At 50.2% G+C, this 13,225-nt stretch overlaps 2 protein-coding genes across 3 annotated transcripts in view; one reads left to right on the top strand and one right to left on the bottom strand.

Moving 5' to 3' along the window:
- Nhsl2 (NHS like 2) overlaps positions 1-13,225 on the bottom strand; it is a 244,346-nt gene that overhangs the window by 10,979 nt on the left and 220,142 nt on the right. Inside the window, exon 2 of the mRNA XM_038317487.1 lies at positions 662-817. Coding sequence (XP_038173415.1) covers positions 662-817 — 156 coding nt within the window. The remainder of the gene's footprint in view (positions 1-661; positions 818-13,225) is intronic.
- Rtl5 (retrotransposon Gag like 5) lies at positions 1,280-3,447 on the top strand. Of its 2 annotated transcripts, XM_038317489.1 has the most exons (2): positions 1,280-2,707; positions 2,780-3,447. In XM_038317489.1, exons 1-2 carry the CDS (start codon positions 1,280-1,282, stop codon positions 3,089-3,091), a joined length of 1,740 nt encoding a protein of 579 aa, XP_038173417.1. In that variant the 3' UTR covers positions 3,092-3,447. The 2 variants fall into 2 exon arrangements, with proteins under 2 accessions (XP_038173417.1, XP_038173416.1); XM_038317488.1 differs by having other exon boundaries at positions 1,280-3,447.

Genomic DNA, 13,225 nt, shown 5'->3' with positions numbered 1-13,225 from the left:
ACCCGAGTTAGGAAGAATTTTTTTTTGCTGGTATGGAGAAATAAGAACTGAGAAGACCTTTGGTCCGCTTAGTATTCATTAGACACCTCTTGGGGGAGGGGTCCAGCTCTGTGTCCAGTGTGCCTGAAAAACTCAAGGAGTAGTAAGAGAAACTCGAGGATAGCAAGAGATGGCCTTTTTTGTGTGGTGTTGGACATACAGTCTCGGGCCTTGCACATGCTAGCACTGAGCTACACCTCCAGCTTGGGAACGTGATTTCTACGGAGAACCTCATTGTGATTGGGAGGTTATTACAGGAACAGAGTGTGTGGAGTCCGGGTTAGGAGACCCTATAGATGTCCCCTTTGTTCAGAATTCCAAGGCATGGGAGAGATGACGACAGGAGGGCTGGAGGGAATATGTGTCTCCTTTGAGGGAGTCTCCTATTCCCCTCTCTGTGACTTGCCGGGCCTCAGCCTGTATCCTTTCCACTTAGGGACTACTGAATCAAAAAAAGAGGGAGAGAGCAACAGCCTCGGAAACAGTCTTAGCATTATCAGTCTGGAAGGTGAAAAGAGAGATGCTTTGGAACTGTTTTCTTTCTTTCACTGTTCCCGGTTTCTTCTTTGCCCCCCCTCCTGCTGCGCAGCCGCCTCTGGGCAGCCCCCCTCCCTCGCAGTACCTTGCAACAGGCTCTGGAGATTGAGCTGCGCCTCGCGAAGCAGTTCCTCTACACTCGGGGGCCTGCCCGAGGAGAGAAACACGTTCACTGGCTGTCGCCATGACGACCTCGAGTGGGCAGTCGCTGTCGCATTTTCCCGACTCGAGTTAGCTGCGGCTAGGGAAGGAGAGAGTGAGTGAGAGCGCAGCCGCGGGAGCCAGTGGGCTCCCTCAGTTCCCGAAGTCCCGCCCCTGCTGGGGGCGCTCTTTGGCAGCGCTTAAAAGGCGGAGGGCTCGCTGTCCGCAAGATTTTTCCTCGACAGATCCTGCCGCAGTCCGTTCCCTCCCGCTCTGCCTGCTTCAGACCGCACCACCACTGCCAGCATCTCATCCATGCCCTGAGCCTGCTGCCTCCAGGTCCCGCGCCGCCGCCCGCCCTCTCCGACCCCTGCAGCGAGGTAACGTGTCCCGGCCCGAGTCCCCCGGGTGGGTGTGGCCCGGGCTTGCTTGCGCCCCGTTGCCCTCTGGCCGCACTTCGGTCGCTTCCTGCGCCCACCTCCTCATTTCTGCTTCCTCCCGCAGACCCTGTAACTCCCTGCCCCCAACTGCGGGATACTCAAAGCCCCAAGAACTAGTGACGATGTCAGAGGCGGCGGGAAATCTCAATAGCCTCCGCTTGGCGAATGAGGCCCTGCAAGAGGAGTTAAATGCCCTTCGAGGAGAGAATGCCCATCTGGGCCTGCAGCTCGGGAGAGCCTTGGCCGAGGTTAATTCCTTGCGCGGCAATGTCTCGAGCAACATCCACCAGCCGGTGGTGCCCATAGTGCCCGTCCTTGCCGAGGAGAACTTTGAGTACCTGGTCAGTGAGACCGAGCCGGCTCCCGAGGAGGAGGAGGAGGAGGAGGAGGTGCCTTTCCTCTGCTGGCCTCCTCCGCGCACAGATCCCGAGTATGTCTCAGATGATCTTTTGATTAACGTGGTCCAGGACTATACCAACCCCGATGAGTCCAGTGACCCTCCTCTGTCACCCAGCCTGGCCCAGTCGGAGCTGCACTCCCCCGAGTCAAAAGAGGTGTCCCTACAGGTCTTTCTGCCACCGCTGGAGCGGCCAGACATAGAACCATTTGCAGGCGACCCGGTCTACCTGGCTGAATTTCTGATGCAGCTAGAGACTTTCATAGCAGATCATGAAGATTACTTCCCTGGGGGCGAGGAGCGGGTGGCCTTTCTGATTTCTTTTTTCACAGGGGAAGCGAGAGATTGGGCTATCTCAGCCACTCAGGAAAAAAGCTCCTTGAATTCCAACTTCCCGCTCTTCCTGGATGAAGTCCGTAAGGTATTCTGTGGCCCCATCCCCTCACGCGTGGCTAAAAAGGCCATCCGTAAGCTCAAGCAGGGAGATTGTACCCTAGGCAGCTATGCAGATGCTTTTCAATTCTTGGCCCAATTCTTGTCTTGGGATGACAATCGCCTCCAAAAGCAGTTCCTTAAAGGCTTGTCAGAATTTGTCCGAAGGGAGCTCTTTTGGTCAACTGAAATTGCAGATCTGGATGAGCTGATTCTCGAGTGTGCAGAGATAGAAAAGAAAGTGCGCGGCCCCAAGCCAACCCCACTCCCCGAAGTTCAAAGCAGCTTCTACCCTTTGGCTCCAGTTCTCAATGAGAATGAAAATGAAGGTGTGGTGGCGTGCCACATTGAGAATGAGGATGAGGGTGAAGAGGCAGGCGGGCACAGGCTTTATCTGGTGGATCAGGGGAGGCACGTGAATGCCTTCTCACAGGAGCTGAGGGAGGAGGAGGAGATGAGGAAAGAGGAAGAAGAGATGGAGGATATGGAAGATGGGGAGGAGGAGGAAGATGAGGATGTGGAAGAGGAGGAAGAGGAGGAAGAGGAAGAGGAGGAGGAGGAGGAAGAGGAGGAAGAAGACAAGGAGGAGGAGATGAAGAAGGATGAGGATGGTGGTGAAGATAAATACGAGGAGGAAGCTGAAGTTGAGGTTAGGGTCCTGCTTCCAGAACAGGAGCAAGAGCAAGTGATAGAGGAGGAGATCCAGCATGAGCACGAGCATGTGTATGTGCACGACTGCATTCACATACACATGCATGCGCTTGCTGCCCATTATCATGGCCTACATGGAGAGCTGTTGGAGATAGAAGAACCTGTCTTTGTGGACACGTCAACCCAGACCATGGGCTCTGCGATGGGCTACCATGCCGAGAATTCCCCGAGTGTGGCACCTTCCATAATGCAATTGAACACACAGAGGAGCCAAAATCGAGTCCCACTTCTGGAGGGCCTTCCAGATGCCAATTCTCCCTTCTACAGCTCACCACCACTGATTCGCCATGCAGGTCACTTGGAGCAACGCCAAGTGCGAAGACACCCCTCAGTGCTGTTCTGCCTCACTCCTAGACAGGGGCGACACCGAGCTCAAGGCCGCATTCGCGTGTGAATCCTGGGGTGAGTTGGCCACAGGGAACACACCCTTCTACCACATCCCTTGCTCTTGCTATTGCTGCTGTACCTGCCACATCTACTGACCAGTCCTTAAGAAAGCTCCAGACCTGAAGAACTCAAGGGAGACCTGTAGAATTTCAGACTGTTTTGCAACCACAACCAGCAAGTGAAATGCGCCCAACCAAGGCCATCTAAGAAGGGAGAGGTCAGTCGTCGCTGTCCTCTTGCCATGTACTGTGCTCAGTCCTTGCACAAGTTGGAGAGCAAGTTTCTGGGCCTGTTCTTGTAAATGCACTGGTCACCTTTGTCCTCTCCTCTAGTTGTCCCCAGCCTTCGCCTCTCTGTGTGTTCTTTGCCCTGTGTTCTTACGGTTTTACTCTTAGACAGAACTTCACCCAATGCCTCACTGATCTGCCCCAATGATTTAAAGGACAGGCTACATTAACCTCCTGATGCCACTGAGGCCACTTCCTGGACAATGAGCAGGATGGCACCAAGAAGTATAGACTTGTCATGTTTGCAGCAGAAGAGGCTGAAAGGGAAACTGACTTACACCCAGTGCAACAAGAATGCAAACTCACACGTGCAGCAGACAGTGACTGAGACTTGCTCTCTTGACCTGACGGTGGCAAACTGACTCCACCTTGAGTGCTGGAGTCACCTTCCCTCAGACTCCTGCACCACAACCCTTGAACAGGCTTTGGCCACTTTTCCCTTAAAGGGTTGGTATTAGGGATGCAGGGGATGGGGTGGCCGAGGTGGCAGCAGCGTCACAACTCAGTTTGACATCCTGAGGAGTGACTCTTGCTTTAGGTACATGGCCTTTTTCGCCCAGCTAAGTTCTGGTCTGCAGCCCCAGCTAGAGGGCCCCGAGCAGACTGTGTCGTCAAGGTGGTGGAGGTGGCCTTACTGCCCTGCTCTTCAAGCCCCTCTGACTCTAAGGAGTCTTCGGTTCTGAGAGAAGAGACCAGGGCTAGCTCGCTAGAGACTGCACCCGTGCAGCTCTGCAGCCCAACACCTCCACAGCTCTCTCAGGAGGGGCAATCTCTCCCAGGCCTGTTGCCGAACTTCAGTTAGCCAGCATGGCTTCAGGGATGACTGCCTCCTTCACACTCCAGGGGCTTCTGGGGCACAAATTTAGGTGCCCTTAGAAAGACATCTGCTGTTCAGTTGGGTCCAGAAAAATGCTGCTTTTGCGGTGAAAGCCACACATGTATTATTATCAGTTCTGGCCACAAAATGGCAGCCTGATTCACCGCTGGCCCAACTTGTCCCCTGGACACTGAACTTGCTGCACAGAGCCTAGCAGCTGGGCAAGTGCAGCCCGATTGTCTGTGGCCAGCAGGAGGGGAATTCCATGAGAACTCAGCCTTAGAATTTGAACCTAAGACCAGAGGAAGGAACCTGAGGAAGAGGAATCCGAAACAGACCCAGTCCTCAGACTGGTTTAGGGTGAGATCTCTGTTCATCTGCAAGAGGTAAGATGCCTGTTTGCTTATTACTTTTGTTTCTTAGCCTGAAGATCAGTGGAACTGGGTTCCTGTAATCTGTTGCTACCTTTTACAGTGCTTTCCCCCAAGAGAAGGGTTAACATATAGTCATTATGGGAAATTTGGGAAGCAGAGAACACTTTAAGACAAAAAGCCCCCATGCAAACATGCAGAATCGCATCACGCAGAAGCAGCAGTCGCTCATTTCTTTCTAGTGGGATCTCACTGCCCTTTCTTAAAGCGGAGGGCATCCTGCTGGAGGGCCAGCGTGGGACTGAAATGGCTGTCACCTGTGTGCCATGGAATCATTCACCCTTCCGAGCTGTTAGACACTTCAGTTGTTTGGCTTCCCCATTCTCACAGGGGCTGGAGTAAAAAACACCACGTGAAGACTTTGTTCTGTGTCTGTTTTTCAGCTTATCTCCTCAGGCGAGAGTTCCAGAAGGGAAAACACCGTTCTTTGAAGCTATGGACCCTGTCGGCTGATGTCAGCATGCTGGTCATGCTGTCCCTGTGCTCGTGGAGAAGTGCAAAGGCAGGTGTCCTGTACCTCAAATTTTGGAGCCCTCCTTGGTACAGGCCTTGCCGGACCCTGTTGGCGCTTCTTACTCTGAACACGTGTAGCCTCTTCCAGGGAGAGTGCGCACGAGCAGTAAACTGGTTTGTAGGCCTCTGGGGGCAGAGGAGGCTTGGACTGCCTTTGACCTTTTCCCTTCTTTCCCAGATCTTCAATATATTTTGTGTGTGATGTGACAGCTACAGGAGCTGTCTGAAGCTTTGAGTGCCTCCTTGGGTTGGGAATGGGGGTGGGTGGGAGGGGTGGGTGGGAGGGATGGGGGAGGGGGAGGGGAGGGGAGGGATGGGGGTGGGGGGATGCATGCAGGGTATAAGGGTAGCCCAAGGACACCCTGAAGCCGGGGAGATACAAATACGTTACTGTTGTGACTGTTGTTGTATTACATTGTGTTGTGAAGAGAAATTGTTCTGTACGCTAACGCTTTTTCTCCTCAATAAAAAACCAAAAAGGGTGTGTAAACATTGTGCCTGTCTGTGTTACTGAACGATCAGAAACAGGGACCTGCGGTACTTAACTTCCCAGGCAACTTAGCTGATCTGTGCTAGCCCGAAGCCTTGAAATCCTCTAGGCAAAGCAGTGCTTGGGAGGAAGGAATGAGGATAGGCAGGGTGGAGAGGGAGTGCCCTTCCACTTTAGGACACTAGATGGTGCTATGGGACTCCACTGAGCTAGCTGGAAACACATTCCCAGAGCAGGCCAGCCAGAGGCAGCAAGACCTCCCTGCTTCTTGCTCCTAGACGGACAGTGGAGTCAGAAAAAAAAAAAAACAAAACAAAAAAAAAAACTACAGCCCATTCTGGTACTTGCTCAGCTTGCTCAAAAATGAATTAAAACATTTCCCCCCAGAAGCCCTGCTACTTGTGCATGCTGTGCTGGGCACTTAGGGGCGACCATTATCATTCATCTCCATAACCACCCTGGGCAGCAGGTTATTTATTATTCTCACCCTCTTCAAGTTAAGGATACAGGCTTAGAAGTCACTGCCCTGTAGGTGAAAGTGGGTGGCCTTTTCACAACCCTGTAGCTGTTGGTTGTCATCCCAGAACAGCTCCTCCCTGCCTGCTCTCCTTCCATCCAACTGTCTAACAAGCCAGGTCTGTCTCCCGATTCTGCCCTGCTCTCCCTCCTCACAGAGTTTCTGTGGAGAACCAGTCCTAGTTACAGAGGCATGTTTGATTTGACCCTTTGAGAGGAAGAAAGGGAGAACCATTTAATTGCTACAATTCAGGAAGACAATGGTCGGTGGGTCTCTCTCTCCTTTAGAACTGAGGAACCCAAGTCTCAGGAATCTTAGGTCCGATGGGAGATTCTGGGTCCAGCATACTGTATCTGGGGGCTCCGAGGGAATCAGCCAGGCAGTGGTTCTAGAATGCATCAGAAAAGGCCAGCAAGGCTAGACCAGTAGCAGTGCTGAGCACATGGCTGAAGGCCCATTCTGGGGAAGGAAAAGGTTATACATGCTGTGAGCTGTCCCCATGAAAGACAGTCCCCTAGAAAGGAACTCTTTCTAGGATGTTAGGAGCTCAGACAAGGTACCCAGCAGCCTTGAGATTTCTCATGACGTAGCAGGCTGGGGCTGGTGGGGTCAGTTTGTATAAGGACTCACGAGAGCAGGTGAAGGACAGTAGGAAAAAGGGCCAACTATGTGCCAGCCCTGCGGGCTCCCAGGGCTGCCAGCAACCCTCTTGCTGGCCACACCCTCTTTGCTAGTTTACACTGTTGCATTCATAGAACCAGCTCATGGCATGCATGAGACACACAGGAAAGCAGCAGCAGCAGCAACAGCAGCAGCAATTTGGTCCACAACTAAAAAGGCAGGTGTCTAAACAAGCTTCTGCGTGGAGAACTGGAAGTGACTACTAAGGATACCTGTAGATGTCAAGATGCTTCGAGGACTAAAGGATGCCAGCCTCTAGAGAGAGAGAGTGAGAAAAAAAAAAACAACCCATCAAGCCTCACAGAAGCCTGAGTGTAGGAGAGGTGACTTGAAAAAGCTAGCGAGAAGGCACACAAGAATGGGAATGCATAGCACTCAGTGCATACAGGCAAGTAGGCAGAGCAGCCAAAGACACCACTACGTTTCTGGGTTATTGCTGCCACCCAAAGGTGGATAGGCCCTGCCTGGGATCCTGGACCCCGAACCTGAGGGACCTTTGCACCTCACAGTAGCAGCCCTTTGGTATGTCCAGAAAAATGCCAGAACAGAAGAAAGGAAGGAGGATGTAGGGGTGGAGGACTAAAAGGATCTTGAGGGTTCCCAAAACCCTCTTCCGAAGAGATGGATGGAGGAAGACAGAGAAGCTTCTGCTGCCTATGACACTGGTCCCACTGTTCATTGTTTACGCCTTCTGATGTTTAAATGATCTTGCAGCGAGGAAACAGATCTGAAAGTTCACACAGTTGGCTCTGGGTTACCCCAAGAGTGTGACACCCAGAACCTGTGCTCTTAATGTCTACCTACACCACTGATAGAATCAATCCCCATGATTCTTATTTCTGGAAAGCTTCCTAGGCAATTCTAATGCCAGTCTAGCTGTGGGGACTAAGTAGCCCAGATGACATTTACTGGCCAGTTTCCCCCGCGCCTTCCCATACAGCTTCCAATGCAGGCACGAGGCCAGAGACACGGTTCTAATATATAGTACACAACTGAGAAACATACGGAAAAGCGATTCCTCAGCATATACCACAGTCTGGTGTAAGCTCACCCCTCCCCGACGCCTGCCTCAGCTTTTAGGAGGGTTGGTCCATAGGGTGGGTGCAGACATTTGTTCTGGAGAAGCTGGGCCTATCAGTGTGAAGCCTGTGCCCTCCATAGCCAAAACTGGCTTCTGGGGCTGAGGAAGGGGTGGCGTGGTCTCCTCTTAAAGATAAGCACCTAAGGAATGAAGTGAGAGACTGACCCCACACAAGGACTTCCAGCTAGCATGTCCTGCATGCATCTTGCCCAGACGAGGGAAAGCTCAGCAGGCCGTTTCTCCCCAGGGACCCTAGGCAGAAACACAAAGCCCAGAGTTCTCAAGTTGCCTTGGTAACAGGGAATCTACTTGGAAGAAAACAGTTTCTTAAAGGCTTAAAAGGGTGGCTATTTCCTTTGACAATGAGCAGGCCCTGACCTGTTCCCTGCACCCCCTCCCCTTCCTGCCTGCCACACACAGACGCAGAATAGGGGCCCCTTACCTCAGCAGCCCTCATGATGGGGGATGGGGGTGGGGTGGGGACTGGGAAGTGGGGCCCTGGCTGTTAATATGAGAATGTTAAAATGGAATGTGTGAAGTGCTGGCCATGGCTTGGGGGAGGAGTTTATCTCACAGGACCCACACAAGTCAAAACAAGGAGGGCCAGTTTCCTTGCCATTCCTTTCGCCCCCATTAAGGGCACATGAAATCTGGCTGAGGTATGGACTAAGTCAGACAATCTATCCAGCCCAGACTCTCCATCCCCTTAGCTGAGTCCCGATCATCTCTCCCCCTAAACTATTGTAGCTCCTTGCTGGCCTAACCAGCTCCTAATCTCTGCTCCTACCAATCAAGCCACTTTCCACGTATCTGAGGTGGTGTTCCAGGTATCTTGAGGTGGCATTTCCGTGTGTGTGTGTGTGTGTGTGTGTGTGTGTATGTGCGCGCGCATGTGCACAAACACACATGCCGCCTTGAGCTTACAAATCTCATTCTCAATGGCTCTCCTTCTGGAGAGGAAGCCTCCTGGACCTGATTCTGACATTCTTCACTATCCGATCAGGGAGGCATGCCCACTCATCCTTCCTTCTTCTAATCTATCTTCAGATATGTCAAATCACTTCCTTCTACTTACACACCAGACTCTTTCATGCCCTGGGCCTTTGAACATCCTATTCTTCTCCTTTAAGAACTCATAAACAAGCCGGGTGGTGGTGGCGCACGCCTTTAATCCCAGCACTCGGGAGGCAGAGGCAGGCGGATCTCTGTGAGTTCGAGACCAGCCTGGTCTACAAGAGCTAGCTCCAGGACAGGCTCCAAAGCTACAGAGAAACCCTGTCTCGAAAAACCAAAAAAAAAAAAGAACTCATAAACATTCAGGATGCAATGACATAGCCCTACTTTCTACATTATATGGGAGACTGAGGCTGGAAGATTGTTTGAGCCCAGGAGTTCAAGACCAACCTGCACACTGTAAAGAGAACCTTCTGAAGAAGGAGAGAAGAGAAGAAAATGGGGAAAGGGGAAAGAGGAAAAAGGAAAAAGGAGAAAGGGAAAAGGGGGTGGAATTTACAAACATTCTTGGCTCCACTCCAGTAGCAATGTGCTCAACTCCAAGATTACTTCAGGAAACCATCTCTGATCCCAACAGCCCGTGCTCTTCTCAGCTCCCTCTGTCCTGTCCTCCTGGCACCACTGAACCATGTGGCCAGAGCTCCACTTAGGAACAAGGGTGTTCTGGGTTGCCACATGAGCTCATTGCTGCAGGGCCTGTGCAGCGTGAGAATGTGGGCTTTCCCCCATGGAATATGGATGCTCCTTTGGAAGGAGGACTGGACCCTTAGACCTGGCTGCTGTTGGGCATATGAAGCTGGGAGATCCCTGTAAACACGGGGAGAGGAGACAATAGGGACCGTAACCATCTGAGCAGGAGAGGGGGTATTCTAGTGAGAGGCCCATGCCCCTCCATTCTGCCATCAGACTTCTGAAACAAAGGACCCCAAAGAATGAAAAATTTCTCCGGAATCCCAAAAGGGAAGGGCTGAAGCCCCGGTGTCAGCCAGAGGAGGAACCTGCCTCCCAGGAAGAGTTCTGACAACTTACGAGACCAATCTGCAGGACAGACGAGAGCCCAGACTATAATGGCTCAATGATTACCCTCCATGTCTGTAACCCCAAATATGGACTTGGACTCACTGTTCCTCTTCTCGGTGTGGTCACATTGAAAACCACTTTTATCTGGTTTTCATTATTACTTCTCTCTACTTCTTTAATTTTAGTTCTTCTTTAATTGGTATATTGAGGATAGGCGGCGAAGCCTAGCTTATTCAAACGCCAGGCAGCTAGTTGCTCCTCAGCTGAGCTCCTCGGCAACGCCCAGCATCTCTCAGAGGGCCATGACCTCCTCTCACTCTGTAGTAAAAAGCGACCTCCACGGGCTTTACACAAACTTAGCCTTGACCTCGGCCTCTGCCATTCTTGTGATGCATGCATGTCCTTGAGTTGATCACTGCGCTTCTCTAAGTCTTGCTTTCCTTTTTTTCTAAAAATGGAGGTCATAGTAGAACATATTATTGAGCTTGTTGCTATGAACCAGTGATGATGATAATAGCCAAGACCTAGCTGGCACTGACCATGGGTCAATTCCAAATGCTTCACATTCATTAATCATTACAACATTCCTATGAGCAGCGCTACTAGTCCCTACTTTGGGAGACTAAGACACATGGCACAGAGGTGAAGCTGACCAATGTCATTAACACTAAGCACGCAGATAGGCAAACTTTTGTGCTTCAGAAACGAAGCCCAAGAGAGCTGGGCATGGTGACACACACCTCTAACCCCAGCACTGAGGCAGGTAGATGGCAAGATGTAGGCCAGATTTGGCTATAAGACCATTTTGGTTGTAAAACCCAGTCTCAAGATAAAGCAATGACACACTAGGACTTAGGCATGGCACCTGGTAAGCTGAAGCAGGATGATCTCGAGTTCAAGGCCAGCCTTGGCTATATAGTGAGACACTCCTCCCTATCTCAACAAACAGGGAAAAGCACACAAACACAAAAACAAAACAACAGAACGAGGCCCAAGGAACATAAGTGGTCTAAGGTCTAAGGTGGGTCTTCACCTTTGGCAAGTCACATGTGCGCTCCTCCTTCAATAAACCTGGATACTTTCTTAAAATAACAGTTTTTAAAGATACATTCTTTTGGGATGGAGAAATGGCTCATCAGTTAAGAGCATTGCCTGCTCTTCCAAAGGTCCTGAGTTCAATTCCTAACAACCACATGGTGGCTCACAACCATCTGTAATGAAGTCTGGTGCCCTCTTCTGGACTGCAGGCATACATGTAGACAGAATATTGTATACATAATAAATAAATATTTTAAAATGATACATTCTTTCTTGCCTTACATGCATAGAATAAAATGAAATATGTAGTATAACAAAGGAGATCAATCATATGAGACTTTTTTTATAATCATTTCATGGTCCAGTTCTATCTCTAATAACAAAAAGTTTGATGGTAAGTCTAGAGATTAGAGTCTGGTGATTTCTGAGATGTAACAACTGTATCACAATATGAAAACAGCTATGATTTCTGTTGGGGAGAAAATCCTGATTTGGCTAATCCTATTGTTGCCTACATTCAGACTTCAAGGAAATGCTAAAATTCTGATCACGGTTCGTGGCGAAAAGATCAAATTGTCTTTCTACCCCCAGTTCTCAGATCTCCTAAATTCTAACTGTAGACTCACTAGATAGCCATGGAGTTCACACTAAGGAGTCCTGTCAGAGGGGATCAGAGGAAAGACAATGACTGCCCTGTCAGCTGTGGGGACAAGCTGCGGCTGGCAGAGGGACAAGTGTGTGGTTTCTCTTTCAAGAACTGTTTACAGAAATCATGAAGTCTGGCAGCTCCCTCTTCCTCTTGGTCCTGAGTCAGCAACCCTGGGTGGAGTTGTTGCTGTCACAGTTGGTTTGCGTTTCTAGCTCACTGCAAACCCATCCCAAAGAGTTGATTCTTTTTTTTTTTTTCATTTTCTCACCAAGGAAATGTTGGTGGTGTTTACTTGGTTTTAAAATGAAGACATGCTTGCGAGAGACACAGATGTCTCATTAGTCTGGAAATAAGTAGACGTGTTATTGACCCTAACAAATTTTTTGAACTAACGAATGCCTTACCCTAGGACTTGGGCCAGACTTGGGGCATGCTGAGAAAAGGGGGAAAACTACCAACTGGGTCAGTCATCCAGATCATCAGATAGAATCAGGCCTTGCCCCGCAGCTCAAATGCCTTTTCCTGTTTTCTGGAGTCTCCTACCTGTCATTGGAGTCCCTGCTAACCAGGACAGTACAGTACTGGGCACTGGGACCAAGAAGAGTATGGTCAGAACAGTAAGAGGCCTTTCTTGCCTCAGTTCCCATTTAGGACACAATGTAGACAATGCTCCATATGATCAAGGCCCGGGCCTATCTACAGTGCCTTGCTTGAGGTTCCCTGCTGTTAGAACCTGATGCCTTCGGCTCTGTTCCAGGCCCTCATACTTAGAAATGAGCCACTTTGGCTGAGGGCCATGTACTAAAAAGCTGCAGCTTAATTCCCACAGTGAGAGGTAGGACTGTGACGGCCCTGTGCACCAGGGCCGCTGGGTACTAAAAACACTGCTAGTTGAGGATAAATCTGCCTCAGCACGAGGAACAGAAAAGTATGCTTTGAGGCTCAGGCCAAAAGCTACATACGCAGGAATGACTTACGTTCTTCCTGTAAAGGACATGCACATGCATTCGTAGATGTTCAAACACAATGGGATTTCCAAAACTCTTGGTCAGACTGACCGAGAATAAGAAGAGACAGTAGGCTGTCAGTGAATAAACCTCAGAAGCAAACATGGCGATATTATAATTGACCTTATAGAAGCAAAAGGAATAGAAAGGAAGAATCTGAGAACAATTGTATGCCAAAAGACAACCTAGGTGAAATGGCTAAATTTCTAGAAAGACACAAAGTATCAAAAATGCCTGACGATGAGGCCATCAAGATGGCCCAGCAGATCAAAGTGTTTGCTGTGCAAGCCTGATGCTCTGGCTTCTGTCCTTGGAGTCCATGGGAGAAGGAGAAAATTGATTCTAGAAAGTTGTGGTGGTTTGAATAAGAATGGCCCCTATAGGCTCACTTGTGAATGCTTCATCAATGGGGAGTGGAACTCTTTGAAAGGATCAAGAGGTGTGGTTCTGGTGGAGGAAGTATGTCACTAGAGGTGAGCTTTGAGGTTTTGAAAGTCCATGTCAGGTCCAGTCTGTCTGTCTGTCTCTGTCTCTCTGTCTCTCTACTGCCTCCGGATCAGGATGTAAAGCTCTCAGCTACTGCTCCAGAACTATTT

Source organism: Arvicola amphibius, chromosome X, assembly GCF_903992535.2.
Source record: "Arvicola amphibius chromosome X, mArvAmp1.2, whole genome shotgun sequence".
NCBI lineage: Eukaryota > Metazoa > Chordata > Mammalia > Rodentia > Cricetidae > Arvicola > Arvicola amphibius.
The sequence above is the reverse complement of the archived record's forward strand: the minus strand, read 5'-3'. Positions and strand labels throughout refer to the sequence as shown.

What these genes read in the sequence shown, in the direction of transcription:
- Rtl5 (XM_038317488.1), top strand. Translation starts at nt 1,280, where the DNA reads ATGTCAGAGGCGGCGGGAAATCTCAATAGCCTCCGCTTGGCGAATGAG.